At 37.6% G+C, this 22508-nt stretch overlaps 1 protein-coding gene across 2 annotated transcripts in view; it reads right to left on the bottom strand.

The window, feature by feature from the left end:
• Positions 1-10950: 10950 nt before the first annotated feature.
• The window catches only part of LOC108718548 (disks large-associated protein 1-like), a 208135-nt gene continuing 196577 nt past the window's right edge, over positions 10951-22508 (bottom strand). For both annotated transcript variants that reach the window (XM_041566385.1, XM_041566386.1), the window contains exons 9-10: positions 21644-21796; positions 10951-13261 (exon numbers count right to left, since the gene is read on the bottom strand). In XM_041566385.1, the coding sequence (XP_041422319.1) occupies positions 13046-13261; positions 21644-21796 (369 nt within the window). In that variant the 3' untranslated portion in view covers positions 10951-13045. The remainder of the gene's footprint in view (positions 13262-21643; positions 21797-22508) is intronic.

Raw genomic sequence — 22508 nt, 5'->3', positions numbered from 1 at the left:
TTTAATAGATTGAGCTCTAATACATCTTCTAGGCAAAAGGAGCCCCCCTATAAGATATATTGGCTCTAACTATGACTATGGGACATCCAACTCCTGCATGAAGAGAAACAGATGCTGAGACAGGGATGGTGAAGATAAACTTAATTATTTCAGAAACAATGTATTCATTGTACTGAGGGAACATCACACTTTATAGAAATGGTGCTGCATAATATTATATAGAATTCTAATTCCAGTTGTTATTGCCTAGGGACCTTCAATTGGACAAATGTAGTTAAATAAGGTTGTCTTGGTCACTTTCTTACCATCATAATGGACTGTGGTATAACCTGTGTCATACAGAAATACACCCGTATCTCTCAGATTATTTTTTAAATGTCATTTTCCCCCCAGTATGTTTGTGCATTGGTTCCAGACACAGATCGTTCCTCCAGAGTCAGAGTCAATGGATTGACGTGGTTCTAAAAAATATCTTGACTCTGAAAGCTAAAACGATTAAGTGGAAAAAGGCCGATGCACTTTGAAATCTATCCGCTATAATTGAACTATGGTGGAATTTCTCAGGAAACTCTTTAACAGGAACATAAAAGTCTGTGGTAGAGGTCATATAAAGCCAATGGTTTTGTTGAAGTCCATGCACTTTCAGTGGAGATCTTTCATGCAGCTGGTAAAGAAGTTAAAATATAGCACATTTGCATTCATCCAGGGGTCTATAGACCAATAAAGTGCCGAAGTACCCAAGCAGGCAGCTATTGGTTTTTAATGTCTGTGTCTGTGCACTTGGGGTGGGTTTAGACCAGAGAAAAAATTAACATGAACATTTTTTTGTCTTATCTACTTGCCATTATGTTTTATTTTGTGGCCATAAAAACCTTTGCTTTGATGGTATTAACCGTTCTGAAGTATTAAAAAGCATCGTATGGAGAGCAGATACTTATAACGATCAATGGCCTTGGCTTTAACACTAGGGTGCTGGAGTTCTGTTCCGCACACTGAACTCTAACACCCCATAGGAAAGAATTGATTTTGAATGCTCTATTAAATTGAAGCCTCAATCCGATTCAATAAACATGCCAGTTCATTAAACACTTTGCTGACAACCATTCCGTCCTTAAGCAGGATGCCCAATATTCTTAACATGCAAATCACCATTCAGATGAGTTCATGAGCGGCACTTATCAGCCCGGTGCATTTCACACAGCTACAAAGTGGATAAACTGATAAACGGCCTCCTACTTACTTTAATGGAACCTCCTTTATAAGTTCTTTTTAGCTGGAAAATGCTCTTGTGAACCATAAGGCTGAGGGCACACAGAGATTTGGCTTTTCTGCAAAAGCTCCTCTAAAAAGTACAGCCTCCACTGAGTGCAGGTACGTGGAGTGGAGCAGAGATGGGCCCAAAAATGTCTGGTTTTGGGCTGATCTTCGCTCCATTCCATAAACCGGCACACAAGCGGAAGCTGTGCTTTTCAGTGCAGATAAATGGAGCTGGGGAAGGGAACAGATCCACTTCTCACCCTGCAGAAGAAGCACAAGCTGAGCGCATCCAAGCTAACGCTCTGGGGTGTATTTATCAAAAAATGAAGTCCGAGATCTCCACAGTCCGCTAGAGTAAAAATCTCCTTTCATTTCTATGGGATTTTGAAAGGCGTATTTATCTAAGGGTGAAGTTTCACTTTCACCCATTGATAAATACCTTTAAAAATCCCATAAAAATGAATGGAGAGTGGCAGAATTTCACTTTAGCAGACTGTGGCGATCTCTGACTTCATTCTTTGACTGACATCACTCTTTGGTAAATATACCCCCTAGACCTTTAGAGCCAGGGCACATAAGGGTATATTTACCAAAGAGTGATGTCAGTCAGCTAGAGTGAAATTCAGCCACTCTCCATTAGTTTCTATGGGATTTTGAAAGGCGTATTTATCAAAGGATGAACTTTCACTTTCACCCATTGATAAATACTCTTTTAAAAATTCCCATTAAAATGAATAGAGATTGGCGGAATTTCATTCTAGCAGAATGTGGCGATCTCCGACTTCACTCTTTGATAAATAAACCCCATGGTTTGATGTCCCTTGGGATCTCACTTGTCAAACCGTGTGAATATGTTGTGTATTATAAAGCTGTGACACAATATATATTGCTTTGTACATTTGTGTTGCTAAATGCTATGTTATAGCTACAATTCCAAGCATTTTGTCATTGTGGTTATTTATTTTGGCAAAGCCTGAGGATACAGGTGAAACACGCCAGGTGCTGTAAATGGGTTTATTTTTAATAATGATTCCTTTTAGGGTCAGGCCACACTGGGCGTTTTGGGTAAATTTGGTTGCCTGGCGACTAATCGCCTCGTTTTTGCGGCGACCAATCTCCCCAAACACCTTCCCTCACTCTGCGCCAGCTAAAATGAAAAAAATGCTGGCGCTAATCACACGTGGCAATTCGTTTTCCAAAGTTGCCCGTTTCGGGCGACTTCGGAAAACGAATCGCCGCGTTTGAATAACGCACACATTTTTTTCATTTGTGAAGCACATGGTGTGCATCACAATAGACCATGTGCTCCACTCATTGGAATCTGCACAGTGTCCCGAGCTGAGGGCTTTATAAAAGCAAAGTTTTAAATACATCCAACATTTCCCTATTTCTTTTTTGTCTTACTCCTCCTGTCTCCTGAATACACTTGGTTAATTTGTTCCTATATGGTGCAGCATACTGTATGTTCTACTGTTACCCTCTTTGCGTTTTTTGTTTTTCCAGAATATAATTTGCACCTTCACCAATCTCTTTACAATTATTGAGTTGGGTGGATGGTGCGGTGGTTTCTCCTTTTTACTTGCGTTTTATTGTCCTTATAAGTTTTCAGTGACAGAGCCATCAACCATATATCATTATATAAATAGCCAGGCTTTTGTAAAGGAATGTGATCATTTCCCTACAAGTCAGTCAAAACGCAATTAATTGTGATTGTGATTTTGCCATTTGTGTTGGAAAAAAGACTGACTGATAATTGTATATATGGGGACCTGTTATCCATAATGCTTGGGACCTAGGGTTTTCCGGATAACAGATCTTTCCCGTAATTTGGCTCTTCATACCTTAAGTCTAGAAAATCACGTAAACATTAAATAAACCCAATAGGCTGGTTTTGCTTCCTATAAGGATTAATTATTAGGGATGCACCGAATCCACTATTTTAGATTCGGCCGAACCCCCGAATGCTTCGGAAAGATTCGGCCGAATACCAAACCAAATCTGAACCCTAATTTGCATATGCATATATGAGAAGGGGAAAACATTTTTTACTTCCTTGTTTTCTGACAAAAAGTCAAGCGATTTCCCTCGCTGCCCATAATTTGCATATGCAAATTCGGATTAGGTTCGGCTGGGCAGAAGGATTCGGCCGAATTAATCCTGCTGAAAAAGGCTGAATCCTGGCCGAATCCCGAACAGAATCCTGGATTCAGTGCATCCCTATTAATTATAGCTTAGTTTGGATCAAGTACAAGGTACTGTTTTATTATTACAGAGAAAAAAGAAATCATTTAAAAAAATGTGCATTATTTTTATGAAATGTAGTCTATGGGAGATGGCCTTTCTGTAAATCGGAGCTTTCTGGAAAACGGATCCCATACCTGTATTTTTTCATAGTCCCCTTGATACTCATCTGACAACATGTACAGGTATGAGACCTGTTATCCAGAATGCTTGGGACTTGGGGTCTTTCCATAATTTGGGTCTCCATACCTTAAATCTACTTAAAAATCATTTCAACATTAATTAAATCCAATAGGATTGTTTTGCCTCCAATAAGGATTATTTATATCTTATATTTTATTATTACAAAGATAAAAATATGTTTTCAAATTTTTAATTATTTGATTAAAATGGAGTCTATGGGAGATGGCTTTCCTGTAATACGGAGCATTCTGGATGAAGGGTTTCCAGATAACAGATCCCATGCCTGTACTGCTATTCACCAGTGTCATTTTATTGTTCTACTTCACATTTACTTCTGTGTATTTTTTTCCGGAAGTCTGAATCGCTTGTGCATTTCATTCAGCAAAGAAAAACTCCACACTATTACTAGCAATGCATTAAGGATTTTATTCTTTTCTTTTTCCTTTTTTCTTTTTTAACATTATGGGAAAACAGTAATTTATTTACAACTGTCAGTCCACGCAGAAACGTAACCATAGAAAAATAAAAACAAAAAACGATTCCAGAAATGCATAAAAATGCTCTGCCATTCCTATCAAAATGCTTTCACTTCCAAAATTGTCATGAAACCAGACGCATTTAAAACATTGTGTGAATGCAGATCCGTCACATTCCAGATAAAGTTTGGAATAGGCAAATACAAAAAAAACAAAACAAGGAACACATTTAAATAAAAACTAAGGTGCAGAGTCAAACAGTAAAGGAAGGATGTGAAATATATAATAAATATTTTATTTCCATTTACATATTACAAATCTTTGACGTGATTTTTTTTTTTTTTACGTTCGTTACAAAAAAGGTTTCTTTTACATATGGCAACGTCTGCACAAAAAATAGATTTCTAAGGCTATAGAGAGCCTATAGTGAATAAACGTCTGCACTAGTGTCTAGAGACCAGATGTACTGGAGTGCAAAATGCTGAGCTCCTTGGAATTTTGATCATTTTTCAGATATACATGGAATTATGTGTGAATTCCGATGTGCATGGAGAAACAGCTTTGCATTCCCTGACATTGTCTCCCAAGCCGGAAAAAGTCGGGAGAGCTGGTCCAAGGTGGGCATGTAGAAAGGGTGGGGATACAGAGACGTTGAATTTGTAATAAAATGACTGTGCTTCCTATAAATTCACAATTTACTCACTAGCCACTGTTCTGTGCATTGAAAGTCTGGACCTTTTGTTAATTTCTTGACAATAAAGTGGCATAAGATACTGGCACATTGGGTTTCAGAGACTTTTTTGGAGGATTTTTTTCCTCACTAATAAATACTTATGTCTGTACATGTCAAAAATTCTTTGGTTGGGAGTGGGGCAGATGGTTGGTATTTAGGTAAAAATAAAATTTCTATTCCTGCCTATTCATCAAAATGTGTTTGAATTTGTAAAATTGCCTATTTATTAAAATATGTGAATCTAAAAATGTGTTTGAAGAATACATTTTCAATGAGTCTACAAACTTTTTTAAAAAAATCCAAAAACCTTGAATTGAAATAGATGGCTTAACTATTGCCAACGACAACTCCCACTGACTTCTACATAAACGACATAAGCTTTTAGATGCCAAAGTTTTACATTTGAATTTTGAAGGCTTAGGACAGAGACACACACTCAGATTCAGGGGGATTAATCATCCGGCGACAAATCTCCTCTTCTTCGGGCGACTAATCTCCCCAAACTGCCTTCCCGCCGGCTAGAATCGAAATTGCCAGCGGGATGGCACTTGGAGCGCTTCGTTTTCCGAAGTTGCCTCACACGGAAACTTCGGCCGACTTTGGAAAGCCGAATTGATCCGAGTGCCATCCCACCGGCTATTTACATTCTAGCGGGCAGGAAGGCAGTTCGGGGAGATTAGTCGCCCCGAGAAAGAGGAGATTTGTCACTGGGCAACTAATCCCCCCGAATCTGAGCGTGTCTCTGCCCTTTAAGGGGGTTGTTCACCTTTAGATTAACTTTAAGTATGATGTAGAGAGTGATATTCTGAGATAACTTGCACTTGGTTTTCATTTTTTATTATATGTGGTTTTTGGGTTATTTTGCTTTTTATTCAGCAGTTCTCCTTTTGACACGTTCAGTAGTCTGGTTGCTAGGGTCCAAATTACCCTAGCAACCATACAGTGTTTTGAATAAGAGATTTGAATATGACTAGGAGAGGCCTGAATAGAAAGATGAGTAATAAAAAGTAGCAATAACAATACATTTTTAGCCTTACATAACATTTATTTTTAGATAGGGTCAGCGTACCTCCCATTCCAAAGCTGGAAAGAGTCAAATAAAAAAAGTAATAAAAACAATCAAAGCCAATTGCTTAGAATTAGCCAATCTATAACATACTAAAAGTTAACTTAAAGGTGAACCACCTCTATAATAAATAGCAAACATTTGAGTTTTTTAAAATGATAATTCAAATTTGTGAGTTTTATGGCAAAACAATTTGAAATGTGATAAATCGGCCCCTTAGATACAGGTGATGATCTTCTTCTGGTATTTAATGACTGCACATGTGTTATAAAGCAAGTAGTATTCTAAGGCCACAGAAAAGTCTGTTTCAATTCGGACAGCTCTAGAAAACCAGTTATGTGACCTGCTTAGCATGAAATGTCTTTCTTTTGCATCTGTAAGACCACAGACATTCATGATTGGAACATGATACAACTCTCTGCTAAATCTGCAGCATTCACAGATCCAAGCATATTACTTGTCTGCAGAATACGCTTGCATTAAACAATATAAATTGGCTTTATAAAACGAAAGAAGGATCATTTCATAACATGCATTAAAGGGCAAATAAAACATTTTACTGTTGTTAAAGTTGTTTCCCTTTCCTCATGAAGCTTTCTTGGTATCAACAATTGATTTCAAATAGGATCTTAACAGGGCCATGGGATAAAATAAAGTCTTACATTTGCCCACATCAAGCAACTCATAAACAAAAACAAAATAACTTGGATGCTATTGGTCATTAGATGTGGGCCAACTTTTTATAAGACTCATGACAAACATGGCCTATTTTTCATCTAGGGGGAGAAGTACCCAAACTCGGCCATGCAGATTGCCATTTGCACTAATGGTGACCGCTAGTGAAATGGTGGATTTGGGCCTGAAAATGCTGATTTTAAAAAATGACAGATTTGCACAGCAGAATTCAGGTGCTTTGCCAATGGAAACATTTGGAATATATGGAAAATTCCATAAGCCTGAGACTGCTGTGAAGTGCGTGTTCTGTTATAAAGCCAGCAAGCTTTGACAGAAATGCTACTTTTGTTTTCCTTTACAAGGAGGAAAATGACAATGTTTTTCAAACAAGTTGAACTGTATGTTTTCAGGCACAGGATTACATTTTAATGCAGTCGGCTGCTGCGCCTTTTGTGGATCCAAAGCTTATCTGTCCCTCGTTCTTTATTTCTAGGAGCCAGAATGCCTCGACCCCGCATAGGGCTGCTGTCTGTGGCTAGAGATAAAGTAGGCCTACATTACAGTCCTGCGTGGGTCCAGGTTGGGTGCAGGTTTGCCCTAATGGAACCCACACAGGACTCTAATGTAGGCTGACCATCAACCCCGACCCAGTATGCTCCCCTGCCGAGACCCGATACACAACCCGGCCTGTGAATAGTTCACTTACCTCCCGACCGGGCACCCAGAAGTGGCGTCACCGTGAGCCAGCAGTTCCAATTCGTATGGAGACAAAACTTGGGGGAGGGAGGGACCAGTCCTGCAACTTAGCTGTGAACCCAGACGTGTTACCCGCAGACTACCCACACAATCAGGTAATCAGAACCACCTTGCAGGTATTCCACGGGTACCAGACTCGATGCAGGACTCTAGCCTACATACAATATACAAAAAGAGGGGTTGTGGGAGCACTCAAAAGCCTAAGTTAAAGTATATTTAAGTATAATGGAAGTGCTATTTTTTAATGCACATTCCTTGGTCCCCTGTCTCATAAGCAATTCAGTATAAATGCAAGTGCATGTGTTTACAAAACAGGGGTTTTTTAGTTACAAACAGGGCCGTTCCTGCCATGAGGCAAGGTGAGCACCTTGCCTCAGGCGGCAGTGAACGGCCAGTTACAAGGGGCGGCAAAAAGCCGCCTCCTGTAACTTTAAGAGCCGAATTACTGGTTTTTAAACTGGAAATTCGGCTCTGCTAGTGCAGAAAGTGCAGTACGCGCTTCTGCGCTAGCGATGCGGCCCCTTTTGATCCGCTCCGACGCTAAACTTTTAAGCAGAGAGGGGGGCGGCATCAGGGTTGATAAACCACCATACCCTGTCAAGGTAAAAGGGGGGTTGTGGGAGAACGTGTTTAATAAAAAATAGTATTTAGCATTCATTTGTTTATATATATATATTTGTAAGAAACAGCTATGGTTTTTGTTCCTTGTTGCACTGGTCATAGCAGAAAAGTAACACTGAGGAACACATTTACTAAGCTCGACTGAAGGATTCGAATGAAAAAAAGTTCGAATTTCGAAATAATCGAATAGGCTACTACGACCTTCGACTCGAACGATCTGAACTAAAAATCGTTTGACTATTCGACCATTCGATAATCAAAGTACTGTCTCTTTAAAAAATACTTTGACTACATACTTCGCCAGTTCAAACCTACTGAGGTTCATTGTTAGCCTATGGGGACCTTCCCCAGCACTTTTCTAACCTTTTTTAGATCGAAGAAAAATCCTTTGATCGATCTCTTAAGATCGTTCGAGGATTTCCACTAAATCCTTCGAATTCGATATTCGAAGGATTAAATTCAAGGGTTGAATTCGAGGGTTTATTAACTCTAGATATTCGACCCTTGATAAATGTGCCCCTGAAAGTATGTTCACTTTCCTTTGTCTGCAGGGAAAAAGGCAGTTCATTAAATTACCCGGCCAATGTAAACCTCCTATATAATTAATGTCTTTTCTGTAAACTTGAGATACCAGCAACAACTGATTTAAGGGAGGGGCTTATCTATACAAGCCTCATTATCTCTGTTAAAACAAACAGATTACAGGGGAGGTAGTAAGGCTGAAAACAAAACAATCTTTTGAGCTTTATTATGAAATACATGTTTTTTTTTATCAGAATAATAGGAAGAATACATTTGCATGTTTACCCATTTATGTAACTCATGTTCAACAGAGGTTTATATTAAAATAAAACTACTGTACTATGAAGGCTGTGGCTCATACGGTTACTCGGGATGCTTTTCATTTCATACAGCGGGCAGAGAGCTATGCGTTTTGATCACCTTGTGTGCTGCAGAGCTAATAGTCTGGCTGGACCACTACTGTACTTGGAGTTCTTTTTTAAAGCTGGCCCTAGATGTAAAGATAAAGTCATATGATTTTCAGACCGTGTGTGGATCATCCCATCGTTTTCCGTACCAAGGCGATCGGCTGTATTGTCGGTTGGACAGGTTAGAAGATGTCTGTCGGCTAATGATAATATCTCTGCGTGTATTCCCTATCTGACAATATCAATGGGTGACTGTCACTATTTGTCAGATTGCTGTCTGTCAATTAATCCTCTGATTTGGTTTTTTTTTTTACTTCTTGGATACTACTGAATGTTTAATTCGTCGGACGTAAGGAAGAAATCTGTACGTCTATGGCCAGCTTAAGATACATAGATATTGGTTCCCTGATGCCTGATGCGATCAATGGAATACTCATTGTCATTTCGTTTGATTCCAAAAAATGGTTTACCTGTGCCTGAAAACAATGTTTGCCATTGCACACGTATTGGGGAAATACACTGAAAACTTTTGAAAAACAGATTTCGGAAGAGACAGAAATAACATCACAGTTCTATCAACGGCAACAATTTAAAACAAATAAATGAAAGAATAACAACATTGTCTGATAAAACTGTGATTTGATTGGCATCAGACTGAATGCAAACTGGTTTAATTGGCGTGGCCCTAGTTATGAAAATAGACACTTATAGGGGTGGTTCACCTTTAAGGTAACTTTTATTACGTTACAGAACGGCCAATTCTAAGCAACTTTTCAATTGTTTTTCATTAGGGATGGGTGAATTTTTTCGCCTCGTTTCGACAAAAAAATGATGCCCATAGACTTGTATGGCGTTGCGCGTCAAAATAAAAAGACGCGTGTCAAAAAAATGTCACTGCACAAAAAATTTTTTTGATGCCCATAGACTTTAATGGGCGTCGGCGACATTTCGACGGCGGCAAATTTTTGGTGAAACGAAATGGGGCAAATTTGCCCATCCCTAGTTTTCATTATTTTTTTTGAGTTATTTGCTTTTTTCTTCTGACTCTTTGCAGCTTTCAAATGGGCGTCACTGACTCCCTTCTAAAAGGCTACAAATGTGTTGTTAGTGTTATTTTTTTTATTACAGATCCTTCTATTCAGGCCTCTCCTATTCATATTCCAGTCCCACTGCATGGTTGCTAGGGTAATTTAGACCCCAATAACCAGACTGCTAAAATGGCAAATTGAAGAGCTGCTGAATTAAAAGCTAAATAACTCAAAAACCACAAATAATAAAAAATGAAAACAAATTGCAAATTGTCTCAGAATATCACTCTCTACATCATACTAAAAGTTATCTCAAAAGTGAACAACCCCTTTTAAGAGGTTTCCATACCTGCTGGGCTCAAGCCCCCTACTTCTCTCCAGCATTTGTTCAACCCCCTAAGTGCACAAAAAAACTTCGGAAGGAGTATTCTGATTTAGGCACGTTATAAATCCAGAGCACAGACACATTTAATGGTTTGTGGGCTGCAAAGATACTCCTTTTATTCCAGTATTTATTTACAGAGAAGGATAACAGATTTACTATAAATAATTAAATATGACTTCATTGACAACTTATTCGCAGTGATGAAACCACAAAACCAAGGGGTTAGAACTGCTTCCTATGAAAGTTATTTTTATACTGTATCTTAGTCAATACTGTCCATTGTCCTCCAGGTTTTATTTTCCAGAAAAATGAGAAGTAGAACTAATATGACATAGAGCTGAACAGAACGTACTACAGGATTATATAAAATGTTACCTTTGTAGAGGCCTACAGAGGTCAACGGGCTCAGAAGGTTGAATGTATGAAGGAATGCTTTAATGATTTGCTTTACTGCCACTTACTGCTCATGTTCTAATCAATCGGATCCTCCACATTTACTCACATCTCTAACTAGCTGGCTTTCTCGTTACATCATTGCATGGTTATCATTTCACCACAAATCAATTAACACTGTTGGAAAATGACATTATACCACCGATTCCATTGAAGATACTGCGACTGTCATTGGCAGTGTTTTTATTTGTAGAAAAGGGCAGACACGTTCATAGAAACATTTTCAACAAATGATTTTAAAAATTCAGCATTATATTTATTATTACAGTTTCTTTTTCTGGTTCTAGTCTTTTTGTACTGTGTATAAAATTAAGGGACAATTGGTCAAATGTCACACGTGGAACATTTGGAAGCTCAAATTTGCAGAAATGCTTTCATCTTTGTATCAATCCACCTGCAAAAGTCGTCAAGAATTCTTGAGTTGGGTTATCGTAAAAATCTTGTGCAATGTAAGAAATGTATTCTTGGGTCAAATTCAGGAAGAAAAAGGTTTATCGGGTGAATGAGATTCAAGTGAGATGCAATTAACTTTAGAAAAACGTATCTCGTGGTTTATCACCTGAAAACTCTATTGAAGCCTATGAGTTTTTCCCCTCTAATTGAATCTCGTCCATGAGTTTTCACGTGATAAACCATGAGATAACGTTTTCTCTCTGAATTAAATATGGCCCAATGAATGATAAATAAATGAAAAACAAAAATCGTGAAACAACCTCATAAGATTCAGCAAGAAAAATGAAGGAGAATTTTTGAATGTTGATAATTCCCCACCCTTTATTCTTTTTTAAACAAATAATTTAAAAAGTAGGGATACACCAAATCCAGGATTTGATTTGGGATTCGGCCTTTTTCAGCAGGATTCTGATTTAGAATCCACATTCTTAAAATCACATGACTTTACTCCAGACAAACAAGGAAGTAAATAAATCCTCTTTCTTTTTCTCTTTAAGACTTCCGACCGCTGATTTGCATTATACAATTTAGGGTTTGGACTTGGTCCGGTAATTAGCCGGCTCCCAAAAAATTGTGGATTCAGTGCATCCATATTAAAAAGTGCTGTAATATAAATAGTAAAAATCAATTTACGTTCAAACATTTGAGAAGAAAAGACATTGGACATTCAAAGCCATGTATAATACTGTACTGGTGCTTACTCCATGATTTCATTTCAAGCCAAAGCGTATCGTATCTATCAAAATAAGTCATAAATCTTTTCATTTATAGCTGAATTTCCCAATCGTGTTGCCATTCGTTATCTAAGATATTAGAACGGACATTGGCATGCTTAAATGAGTAGTTGAAGATATGGATACGCAACATTTGTGTTTCTGCACTCTAACTAATAATTAGCAAAATATAGATTACAACTTCACAAAATAAATCTTGTAAATGTCTCTGTTAATAAAGGTTTTACATGTCAAGGCTACTTGGTTGTGTTTATCTTTGTGTACACAGACTCTATGGCAGTTTTCTTGGGTTTCCGTGTATATCCATCCCAAAGAATGTGTGAAACTTGATTGTGTATTTAGATGTGCTAACTGCCTTCCCTAGAAGCCATGCTCCTTTTGCATTGTTACGAGTGTTCTACTCAGTCGCCTGTTACCTAAGGGAGAAGTGCATTTGAGACTCAGAATAAAGTGCGCCATCTGCTCTAGAAAGAAAAGGAGTTGGAACCCGAGCCTTTGTTTTTTCACGTTTAGAATAGGAAGACGTCAGAGTCCACAGTACTGTATACCCTACAATTTTCTATTGCTGTACACTAGATTACAGACTACTGTAGCTCCAAACAAAAGAAAGAGGGGGGCACAATAGTGAATTTTATACAGAGGAGCACAGAGTTTTTCCTTCTCCCTTCCCCTTTTCTATTTATTTTTGTTTTGTTTTTGTTTTTTTAAAAAAAAGAGCAGCACTCTAACCCATTTCTGTCAGAAAAAAACATCATAAGGACGAAATGAGGCAAGAAAAGAAGCAGGAATAAAGCCTCAGAATACATCTCTTAGGAGAACTTACAGTTTGCACTTCAAACCAAGGAAAACTGTAAGAAATATGAGTTCTGAGGGAGAGAAAGAGCAATAGAAAGATAAAGAGAATGAAAATACAAATACATGAAAGACTTGATTGTGTTCTATCAACCAGATAAAAAGACAATATATATATATTAGGTTTTTTGTATGTGATATAGGTATATATATATATATATATATATATATATAATATCTCTCTGGTCTTTCTTGGAATGGCTTCATAGCCTTGTCTGGGCCTCTGGGATGTAGATCTCAATACTATCAGCACTCTCTGTAGCTGAATTCTGCCGGACAGATGCAGCACGTTTCGCAGACATCAGCCGCTTCCGGGCTTCATTTCGTTGTCTCTCTGAACTTTCCAGAGACCTGTCTCGGACCAGTGGGGCCTGACCTTTCGATGGCTTCTTTGGCACTGGAGGAGGGGGCCTTTTATCCTGATAAGAATAGAAGGTTGATTCCATTATACAGATTCTCCATAAGAGTTGGGAAAACAGCTTGCCCTACTGTCTATATAAACTACGGATGCACCAAATCCACTATTTTGGATTTGGCCGAACCACCGAATCCTTCACAAAAGATTTGGCCGAATAGCGAACCAAATACTAATTTGCATATGCAAATTAGGGGTGGGAAGGAGAAAACATTTTTTACTTTTACCTTGCTATGGGACAAAAAGTCACGCAATTTCCCTTCCCACCTCTAATTTGCATATGCAAATTCGGATTCAGTTCGGCCGGACAGAAGGATTTGGCTGAATCGGAATCCTGCTGAAAAACACCGAATCTCGAACCAAATCTTGGATTTGGCGCATCCCTAATATAAACGACTAATTTCTTTTCATTAAGCATTGTATTTAACTCATTCATGCAGTGTTGTCATCTTGGTTTGTGTCAATAAGTGTCAGTAAGTAGGCATTCATCAACTGGAACTTGCCCAAGATTCTCTTAGAACCCGGTTCATAGTTTGATATAAAGTATCAAAATACACCGGAAATTCGAGGCTAATAGTGGGAGACTCGTGCACTTGCTCCGTTTTCTTAGACAATGGGCAGATAAAATGAAAGAGCAATGTATGTGAACATTCATGTATTCAGCACTGCATGCAAACGTGCCTCTAAATACATGACATGGGTATATGCATAGTCTCATTGAGAAATCACAGAGAATCCGCATAGCTTTTTGCGATCCAAGATTTATATTTGCGAAAAATCGAAAATTGATTATCCAAAAAGCAAGTTTTTGAAGTATGTAATCATCAGTTTGGCAAACTCTTTTATCAAAGAGTAGAAAATGACCAAAATGGAGCAAATCTGTAACTGCCACCAATAATAACCCTCGGTGCCCCCGTATTAGAAATTCTCAATGATTTTTCAAGTAAACAGTGTTTTCTTCCAAATGCATTAATGTGTAATGCAAACTGGAAAACAAGCGCGTCAGCTAGAATACTTGAATTCTATGGGACAAAGGTCAAAACATGGAAACTTGGCTGATTTCCTATTATGGTTCTGGCAAACTAATAGTATATTTAGGTTCTTTGTGACAGGAATTGTTATAAGAAATGTACATAACACATAGGACTAAATAGGAAGACAATTCTAAGGAATACTTATTTGCATCAAGTGACTTTCCCATTACATCAGTAGATTTTGTTATGTACGTTTTTAATATTATCGTCTTAAATGTATCACATTTGTTATACAATCAGGCTTTTTTTTTTCTTTAGGGTAATGGCACAAGGGACTGTTAATTGTTTCCTAATCGCCTCCCTAGATTTAGAGTCAGGGCACACGCTCAGATTTGGGGAGATTAGCCGCCCAAATCTCTTCTTCGGGGAGACTAATTTCCCTGAACTCCCTGAAGTTGCCTCACGAGGAAACTTCGGGCGACTTCGGAAAACGAACCGATCCGAGTACCATCCCGCCGGCGATTTACATTCTAGCCTGTGGGAGGCAGTTCGGGGAGATTAATCGCCCTGAAAAAGGATTTGTCACCAGGCGACGAATCTCCCCCAATCTGAGTGTGTGCCCTGACCCTTAAAGAGATTCTGTCACGAGAAAAATGTTTTTTTTTTTCAAAAGGCATCAGTTAAAGGGATGGTTCGCCTTTAGATTAACTTTTAGTATGTTATAGAATGGCTAATTCTAACTGACCTTTCAAGTGACCTTCATTTTTTCTTTGTAATAGTTTTTGAATTATTTGCCTTCTTTTTCTGACCTTTTCCAGCTTTCAAATGGGAGTCACTGACCCCATCTAAAAACAAATGCTCTGTGAGGGTAGGGGCACACGGGCAGATTCGGAGAGATCTAGTCGCCTGGCGACTAATCGCCTCTTCTTCTTCGGGCACTTCGATTTCCAAAGTTGCCTCATGGGGAAACTTCAGACGACTTCGGAAATAGAATCGAGTGCCATTGCGCTGGCGATTTCTCATTATAGCCGGCGGCAAGGATGGGGAAGGCAGTTCGGGGAGATTGTCGCCCTGAAGAAGAGGCAATTAGTCGCCAGGCGACTAAATCTCCCCGAATCTGCCCATGTGCCCCTACCCTCACAGAGCATTTGTTTTTAGATGGGGTCAGTGACTCCCATTTGAAAGCTGGAAAAAGTCAGAAAAAGAAGGCAAATAATTCAAAAACTATTACAAAGAAAAAATGAAGGTCAATTGAAAGGTCAGTTAGAATTAGCTATTCTATTCATATTCCAGTCTCTTATTCAAATCAAGATAACAGCTCCCTGACAAAAAACTGTAGAGATGAGAATAGCACTCAATGGTAAAAATCCAAGTCCCACTGTGAATCCTTCAGTTACATTAAACAGGGGAAACAATAGCTTATCTGAAAGCAGTTCCATCATAAAGCACTGGCTCTTTCTGAAAGCCCGGGATCAGGCACAATGACCTGAGATGGTGCCTTCACACCAGAATTACAGCTAAAAATAAAGTATTTTTAAAGTAAATAGTATAATTTAGAAATAAAAATTAAGCCATAATCAAGACAGAACGTTGCAATTGCCTGTGCTGGTGCTTGTCAGGCAATAGTTACTTAGACAGCTGTAATCTGACAAGTGCTTGACTACATAAGTCTATGGAGGATTGTTTTGGGCTTCCATGTTTTTAGGTTACTTCAAAAGACAGCGCTTAAATTACCAGCCCCAAATGCCAATACTTGTAGAAATAGTGGAATGCAGGTCCCATCAGTATGAAATAAAGCAATACAATGGGATATCTGTAAATATCTGAGCCTTCAAGAGGAAAAACAGAGGAAGACATGCATTTTAAATACAGCAGTAGACTTTATTATTATTTATTGATTGATTATTTATTGATTATTGATTGATACAGTTGGCTATGATAAAATGAGCATTGTGGTCTGGCCTCATACAGGTCATTTGCTTCATCAACAACTACACGTGTGGTCATATTTGTACAGTGTTCATACCAATATCCAATATATTTAAAATGTTTAGAAAGATGACATTAACTGTTGCAAATCAGGATCCATACAAAGCATCAAATTTCTTTTCCTAATTTGTCATGCAAAATCATGTCTACCATAAAATAAGTTTGTTCTGCAAAAACGAATGGGAAAAAACTTAGTTTAATGTACCAGCAAATCAACACTTATCTGGGCTTATGCATTAACTGCAATAAAAATAAGGTGGATAGAGCTTTTGCAAGACATATTAGAGATTAAGAAATGAATGTTCACTGAAAACACCGAAAAATAAAACGAAAAAAATACAGATTTTTGTTTTCAAGATGAATTTCCAAATTTGGTATTTCTTCTAAAAGTTGTTGACAGAATCACCAATTGTGTCACTATATTTTCACAGATAATTGTTTACACAACTTTCCTAGTCACATGTTTTTGAAACCTAGGGGTATATTTATTAAACAGTAAAGGTAGAGATCGTCACAGTCCTCTAGAGTGAAAATCCCCCACTCTCCATTCCTTTCTTTGGGATTTTTAAAAGAGTATTTATCAATGGGTGAAAGTGAAAGTTCATTCTTTGATAAATACGCATTTTTAAAATCCCATAGAAATGAATGGAGAGTGGCGGAATTTCACTCTAGAGGACTGTGACGATCTCTAACTTCACTCTTTGATAAATATACCCCTATTGTTTTGTAGGACACTGACTACCCCAAGATTTCACATCTATGGCTTCCTTAACTGAGAAGGATTTGGGAATTTTTAGGGATAACAAACAGTGTAACTCTAGGAAGAGACACTCAGTTGCTACTAAAGCAAATAAATTACAGTCTTCCTTAAAAAAAGGGCATTAACTCAAGGGATGAAAACATAATTATGCCTCTTTATAGGTCCCTGGTAAGGCCTCACCTGGAGTATGCAGTGCAGTTTTGGACTCCAATCCTTAAGAGCTGGAGAGAGTGCAGAGACGTGCAACTAAACTAAACTAGTAAGATTGTCAGGTATTGCTATGAAAGGTAATGAATGCACTGTTTTTGTTTAAATCAACCAGATAGATTTCATGAATACACTATAAGTGATGCAATAAGAGAAATGAGCTTGCTTCCTCATTTTGATATTTGAAATGTATTGAAACTGCAAAATATCAATGCAATTAACATCGAAGTCCTATGCCCCAAAAGAGACAGAATTATAAAGATACATAACAATGTGCAAAATAGTCCCTTTGAAATAGTCAATGCTAAAATCTCTCCACTAGAAGAAGGAACCATTATGGCCTAAATCAGTGACACTTATATGGCTTTTATGATAGAAAAGACATATTCAATAAATAGATCTTTCCTAATAAATAAGCATATATTATATATATATATATATTTAAATAAATAGAATAAACTTTGTGTCACTGGAAGGCAAACCTGTATTATATCTGTAATGTGTATTGTTCACCCTAACAAATCTCAGTTCTAGTTACTAAACCATATACCGTAACACTTCTCATTGTCTAAATTTAAAGTGCTTGCTAATTTTCAGGGTTTAACTATTCTGTGGGGTGTTGGAGTTATCACTGAGCTCTAACACCCTGTAGCACAGAACAGAGTTGGACTGCTCTAAACAGCAAAACACCCTTTGACGAATTAGCACATTATCAAAGCAGTAAATGCATTCTTCGTAATTCATTAAATTCATTAAAAGTAATTTTAGTAACTGCGATAAAATCAAGTTTTAATTTCAATCCATTCACAGCAGCCATATCTACTGCATGAATTGTAATCCCAATGCTCCATTCTCTGTCTTAAATCCATTCCTTGTAGAAGCTCAAAGGGAAAGCCCCGGCAAGGTTTGTCTAGATACAAATCAATCCAAATGCCTGATAGATTTCATTAAATCAATCTGTCTCCAGGAATTGGCCTTGAAATTTGCTCCAAAATTATCTACCAGCATTTTTGCAGATTTGTAATTTGATATTGATACACGTGTCTAGATTAAGAGGTACAATTAGAGACAACAATAACAGCATTGACCTTTGGCCCTTAACAGTCATATAGAGTTTCTGGTCTTGGCATAAGAAATGCCAATTATTTCTGCAGTACTGGCATTTTAGAATGTAAATGGTATTCTTAAAATACCAGTATCAAACCACAATGAAAAACTATGAATATGTCAAGACACATGTGGAGAGGGCAATATGGGTTAAGAACAATAAAAAAAATAATTATAATGGATTTAGTTAAATTAAAAAATAAGTTGATATGGTGCAGCCCCATTTTTTTTAATGTGGTTGAGCTACAAAACTCTCTTCTGGTACAGTTAAGTACTTTTCCCAAAAGAACAGTGTCCCTGTGAATACCACAGGCCAGATGCATGTGATAATTACTGAGGGATGTCGCCACTCCATGATCTCTGTGCTCTGGTCTTATATATAGGAATGAGGCCAGAGAGAGTTCTGACTGTTCCCTTTGTACAGGTAGGAGACCTTGTATCCAGAATGCTTGGGACCTGGTTTTTTTTGCAGATTTCCAGGATTATGTATATCTTAGTTTGGATCAAGTACAAGGTACTGTTTTATTATTACAGAGAAAAAGGAAATCATTTTTAAAAATTTAGATAAAATAGAGTCTATGGGAGTTGGCCTTCCCGTAATTCGGAGCTTTCTGGAAAACGGGTTTTCGGGTAACGGATCCCATACCTATATTTACTGTATTTTTAGTGTCATTAAATTAAATTGAGAACAAGTGGATGCCACTACTGGGAACATTGTGTCTGGCATAAAAAATTCACAGCTGCCTGTGATATTATCCTTCTCTATTTATACAGCTCATGGGAGGGGGGGTAAAGATTTATCTTCAGAATAGGACAACCCCCAATATGTATTAATGCAATGGCACAGTAATGTATTGGCAGCACTATAGCAGTTAATGATTCAAGAGAAAACCACTGGGATGTGGCAGAATGTGCCTTTAATAACTATTGTGCTTAAAGTGTAACATACCTCCCAATATTTTGGAAATAAAAAGAGGGACAAAAAAGTTGGCGGCGACATTTGTGACCACGGCCATTTTTGTGGTCACACCCCCTAATTACCATGTTCATTTTACAAAATTTGGCAGGTTATGAAAGTTTGAACATATTTCTGTGGTTTTTTCAGTTATTAAAGTTTTGCTAATGAAGCTGAATTGCCCTTTAAGCTGTGAGTCTAACTTTTCCCACGGGACCTGTTATCTTATATTGTTACAATTACTTATTTGATTATCTCGAAATTGTTACAAATGTATCTTATCTTCTGTTGTGGCTGTTCTGAGCTCTCTGCCAAAAGCCAATTAAGTTAGAAACTTTGTTTCTTTTTCTGGCTGTTCAGTGCAGAGAAAAATGTGACTTTCCAGTACAAAAGAGGGACTGTCCCTCTAAAAACGGGACAGTTGGGAGGTATGGGCGTAACACCAATCCAAAAGCTGTTACGGTACTTTTTACCTTATGAGAAGTACTTTCTGGGTGAAATATGGTATTGTGAAAATGAATATAACCTGATTTTTTTTTGAGAAAACCCCCCTTATATTGGAACGACAACCTAACACTGATTTTGAAAGCTGTGAAAAATGTGTTATTTACACCATATGCCGGTGTAAATAAAATAATATAAAAATAATACAAATAGTTCACTCTGATGTGGCCATGTTTTTTGGTAACCGGGTACTAGGTTTTGCAAGTGTTGCATGTGATTGATCATATTTATCTCCATTCATCTCCATTGTTGTGGTACGTTTTTACAGCTCTTAGTATTATACCAACATATGTAATCCCTGCATGATTGTTCATTATTTGGTCTGCCTAGCCCTAGATGGATTTCCATTAGCTTTTGAGCCCACTGGCCAAACCTATATGCTTTTTTCAGCTTTATGTGTATATGTTTTTACATTTTTGCATATGGGATAAAGCATTTTTTAACATCTTACTAAATCAGCACTTGCTCCAATTTAGGGGGATCATTGATATATTTTTCTCCTTTAGACGATCCTCCTATTATAATACAATTTTCTGTAATTTTTTTTTTTGGTGTTCATCTTTGAAGTTGGGTGTTTTTCCTTTTTTAATGAATATACTCCCAACTAATATGTATATATTTATAAGGATAATATGTATAAGGATATAAAAGAGAGAACTTTGCTATGAATGAAGTGCAAAAAATACTAAGATTACCCCGAACTCAGGCAGTACAGCATTAAAGGGCAGATAAAGACGCAGTTAATGTGCCTCTTTTAAAAGGGCATTTCCGGGGGGGGGGGCATGAAGTTTCTGAGACGCAGCATCGCATTTTAGTGAATTAGCGTAGTGGTAGCGAAATAACAGCTGACAAAATGGCGTGAAGGGGGGCAAAGCCTTCACACTAGTGTTTCTCTGAAAATAGAGGGCTTGTTCTTAAACTCAGCATGTTAAACTGAGACATCAATAAATCAATTTTAAAAACACAATTGCCAGGCAAAGGGCAGTTGGTGATAAGCTTAGTTTAAAAGCTGGCGTTGTAGAGAAGCAGCAAAATTAGAGGAAATGGAACATAGGGAGGTATCATGAAAGGGGTTATAGAAAATAATATAGAAAATAAGTCGTCTGAGATACATTTCTAAAAAGAGGTGCAACAGCTGAAGATGGAGGTGCCATATATCATTAAAGGGAATGGGTGAATCTCTCGATTGCTGAACTTTAAATGCTATTATTATTAATGCTAATAATAGTAACAGCAGGAAGGAGAAGGTTTGCCAGCTCCTCTATTAGGGCAAACAGTACAACTTTTAAATATTACCTGAGAACAAACACCAACTCCCACTAAAAAATATCTATATAAAAAAAGATGTAAATAATTCCATATAAATAAATTATATTTGTTTTTCAAGGATGGCAGAGGATCCTTTGCAGGTTTTGCTCCTGTTTTTTGAGGTGATTACCAGGTTCAGTGGTGTTTTCTGTGCTTCCTGACTTTTCTTGGTAGCAACTCCTGGAATGTGCAAGTACATTGATAATTGTGCTTTGTATAATATCTTGCAGCTTGACTTCAGTTTAATTGAACGAAAAGAAAGAAAAAGCACCCAAAAAAGCAGGATCCTATATATATATATATATATATATATATATATATATATATATATATATATATATATATATATATATATATATATATATATATATATATATATATATATATATATACACACACAAAAACAAAAGGCCCTAACCTACTGGAGAACCAGAAACGATTAAACCCTACAAAGAAGGACCAGGTTAAAATTCATCGCTTATTATTTATAATTATCAGTGAAAGAAAATCAGAACAGTTTATAACATAAGGCAAATGCAGTCTGGGAAATGACAACTGCTGAGTTTGCTATACAGTACTTACCTTTTTATCAAGGGAGTCCATCTGTTTCCAGTTATTGGCCTTTAGCTGATGGAGTTCATCGAATTTCATACTAATGTTTTCTATTGACAGCTGAAGCATGTCCCAGAACCCCGCTAAATCCTGAGAGGTAGGCCTAGGGTGTGCATTAGGATTCTGGAAAACACGCACACGTATGTCCATAACATGCAGAATTAAAATGATTTCATTCATAAAAGGAAACAGGGTAGAAAACCTAGGATATTGGTATTGAACTTATTACACTGCAAAAATGTTTCAGTGTTTCAAGATGTTGTTTAATGTGTATAATATGGTAGGAAGGTAGCACAAAGTCTAGTGATCCCTAAAAGAGCTATGATGTCAAATATTTGTATTTTTACACATTTGACTCTTACTTGCACTTTATTATGACATATACCATAAGCTCAGTTAGCCCAGTTCATTATAAAAGTACAGGTATGTGATCTGTTGTCTGGAAATCCATTATACATAAAGCTCCGAATTACAGGAGGACATCTCCCATAGATGCCATTTTAGGGTGGTGACACACACTAAGATTACATGGAGATTAGTCGCCCAGCGACAAATCTCCTCTTCTTCGGGCGAATAATCTCCCCGAAATGCCTTCTCGCCGGCTAGAATGTAAATTGCCGGCGGGATGGTACTCGGATCGATTCGTTTTCCAAAGTCGCCTGAAGTTTCCTTGTGAGGCCATTTCAGAAAATGAATCACTCAGAGTGCCATCCCACCGACGATTTACATTGTAGCCGGTAGGAAGGCATTTTGGGGAGATAAGTCACCTGAAGAAGAGATTTGTCGCTGGGCGACTAATCTCCACAGAATTTTAGCGTGTGCCACCACCCTTAAG

Source organism: Xenopus laevis, chromosome 6L (genome assembly GCF_017654675.1).
Source record: "Xenopus laevis strain J_2021 chromosome 6L, Xenopus_laevis_v10.1, whole genome shotgun sequence".
Classification (NCBI taxonomy): domain Eukaryota; kingdom Metazoa; phylum Chordata; class Amphibia; order Anura; family Pipidae; genus Xenopus; species Xenopus laevis.
The sequence above is the reverse complement of the archived record's forward strand: the minus strand, read 5'-3'. Positions and strand labels throughout refer to the sequence as shown.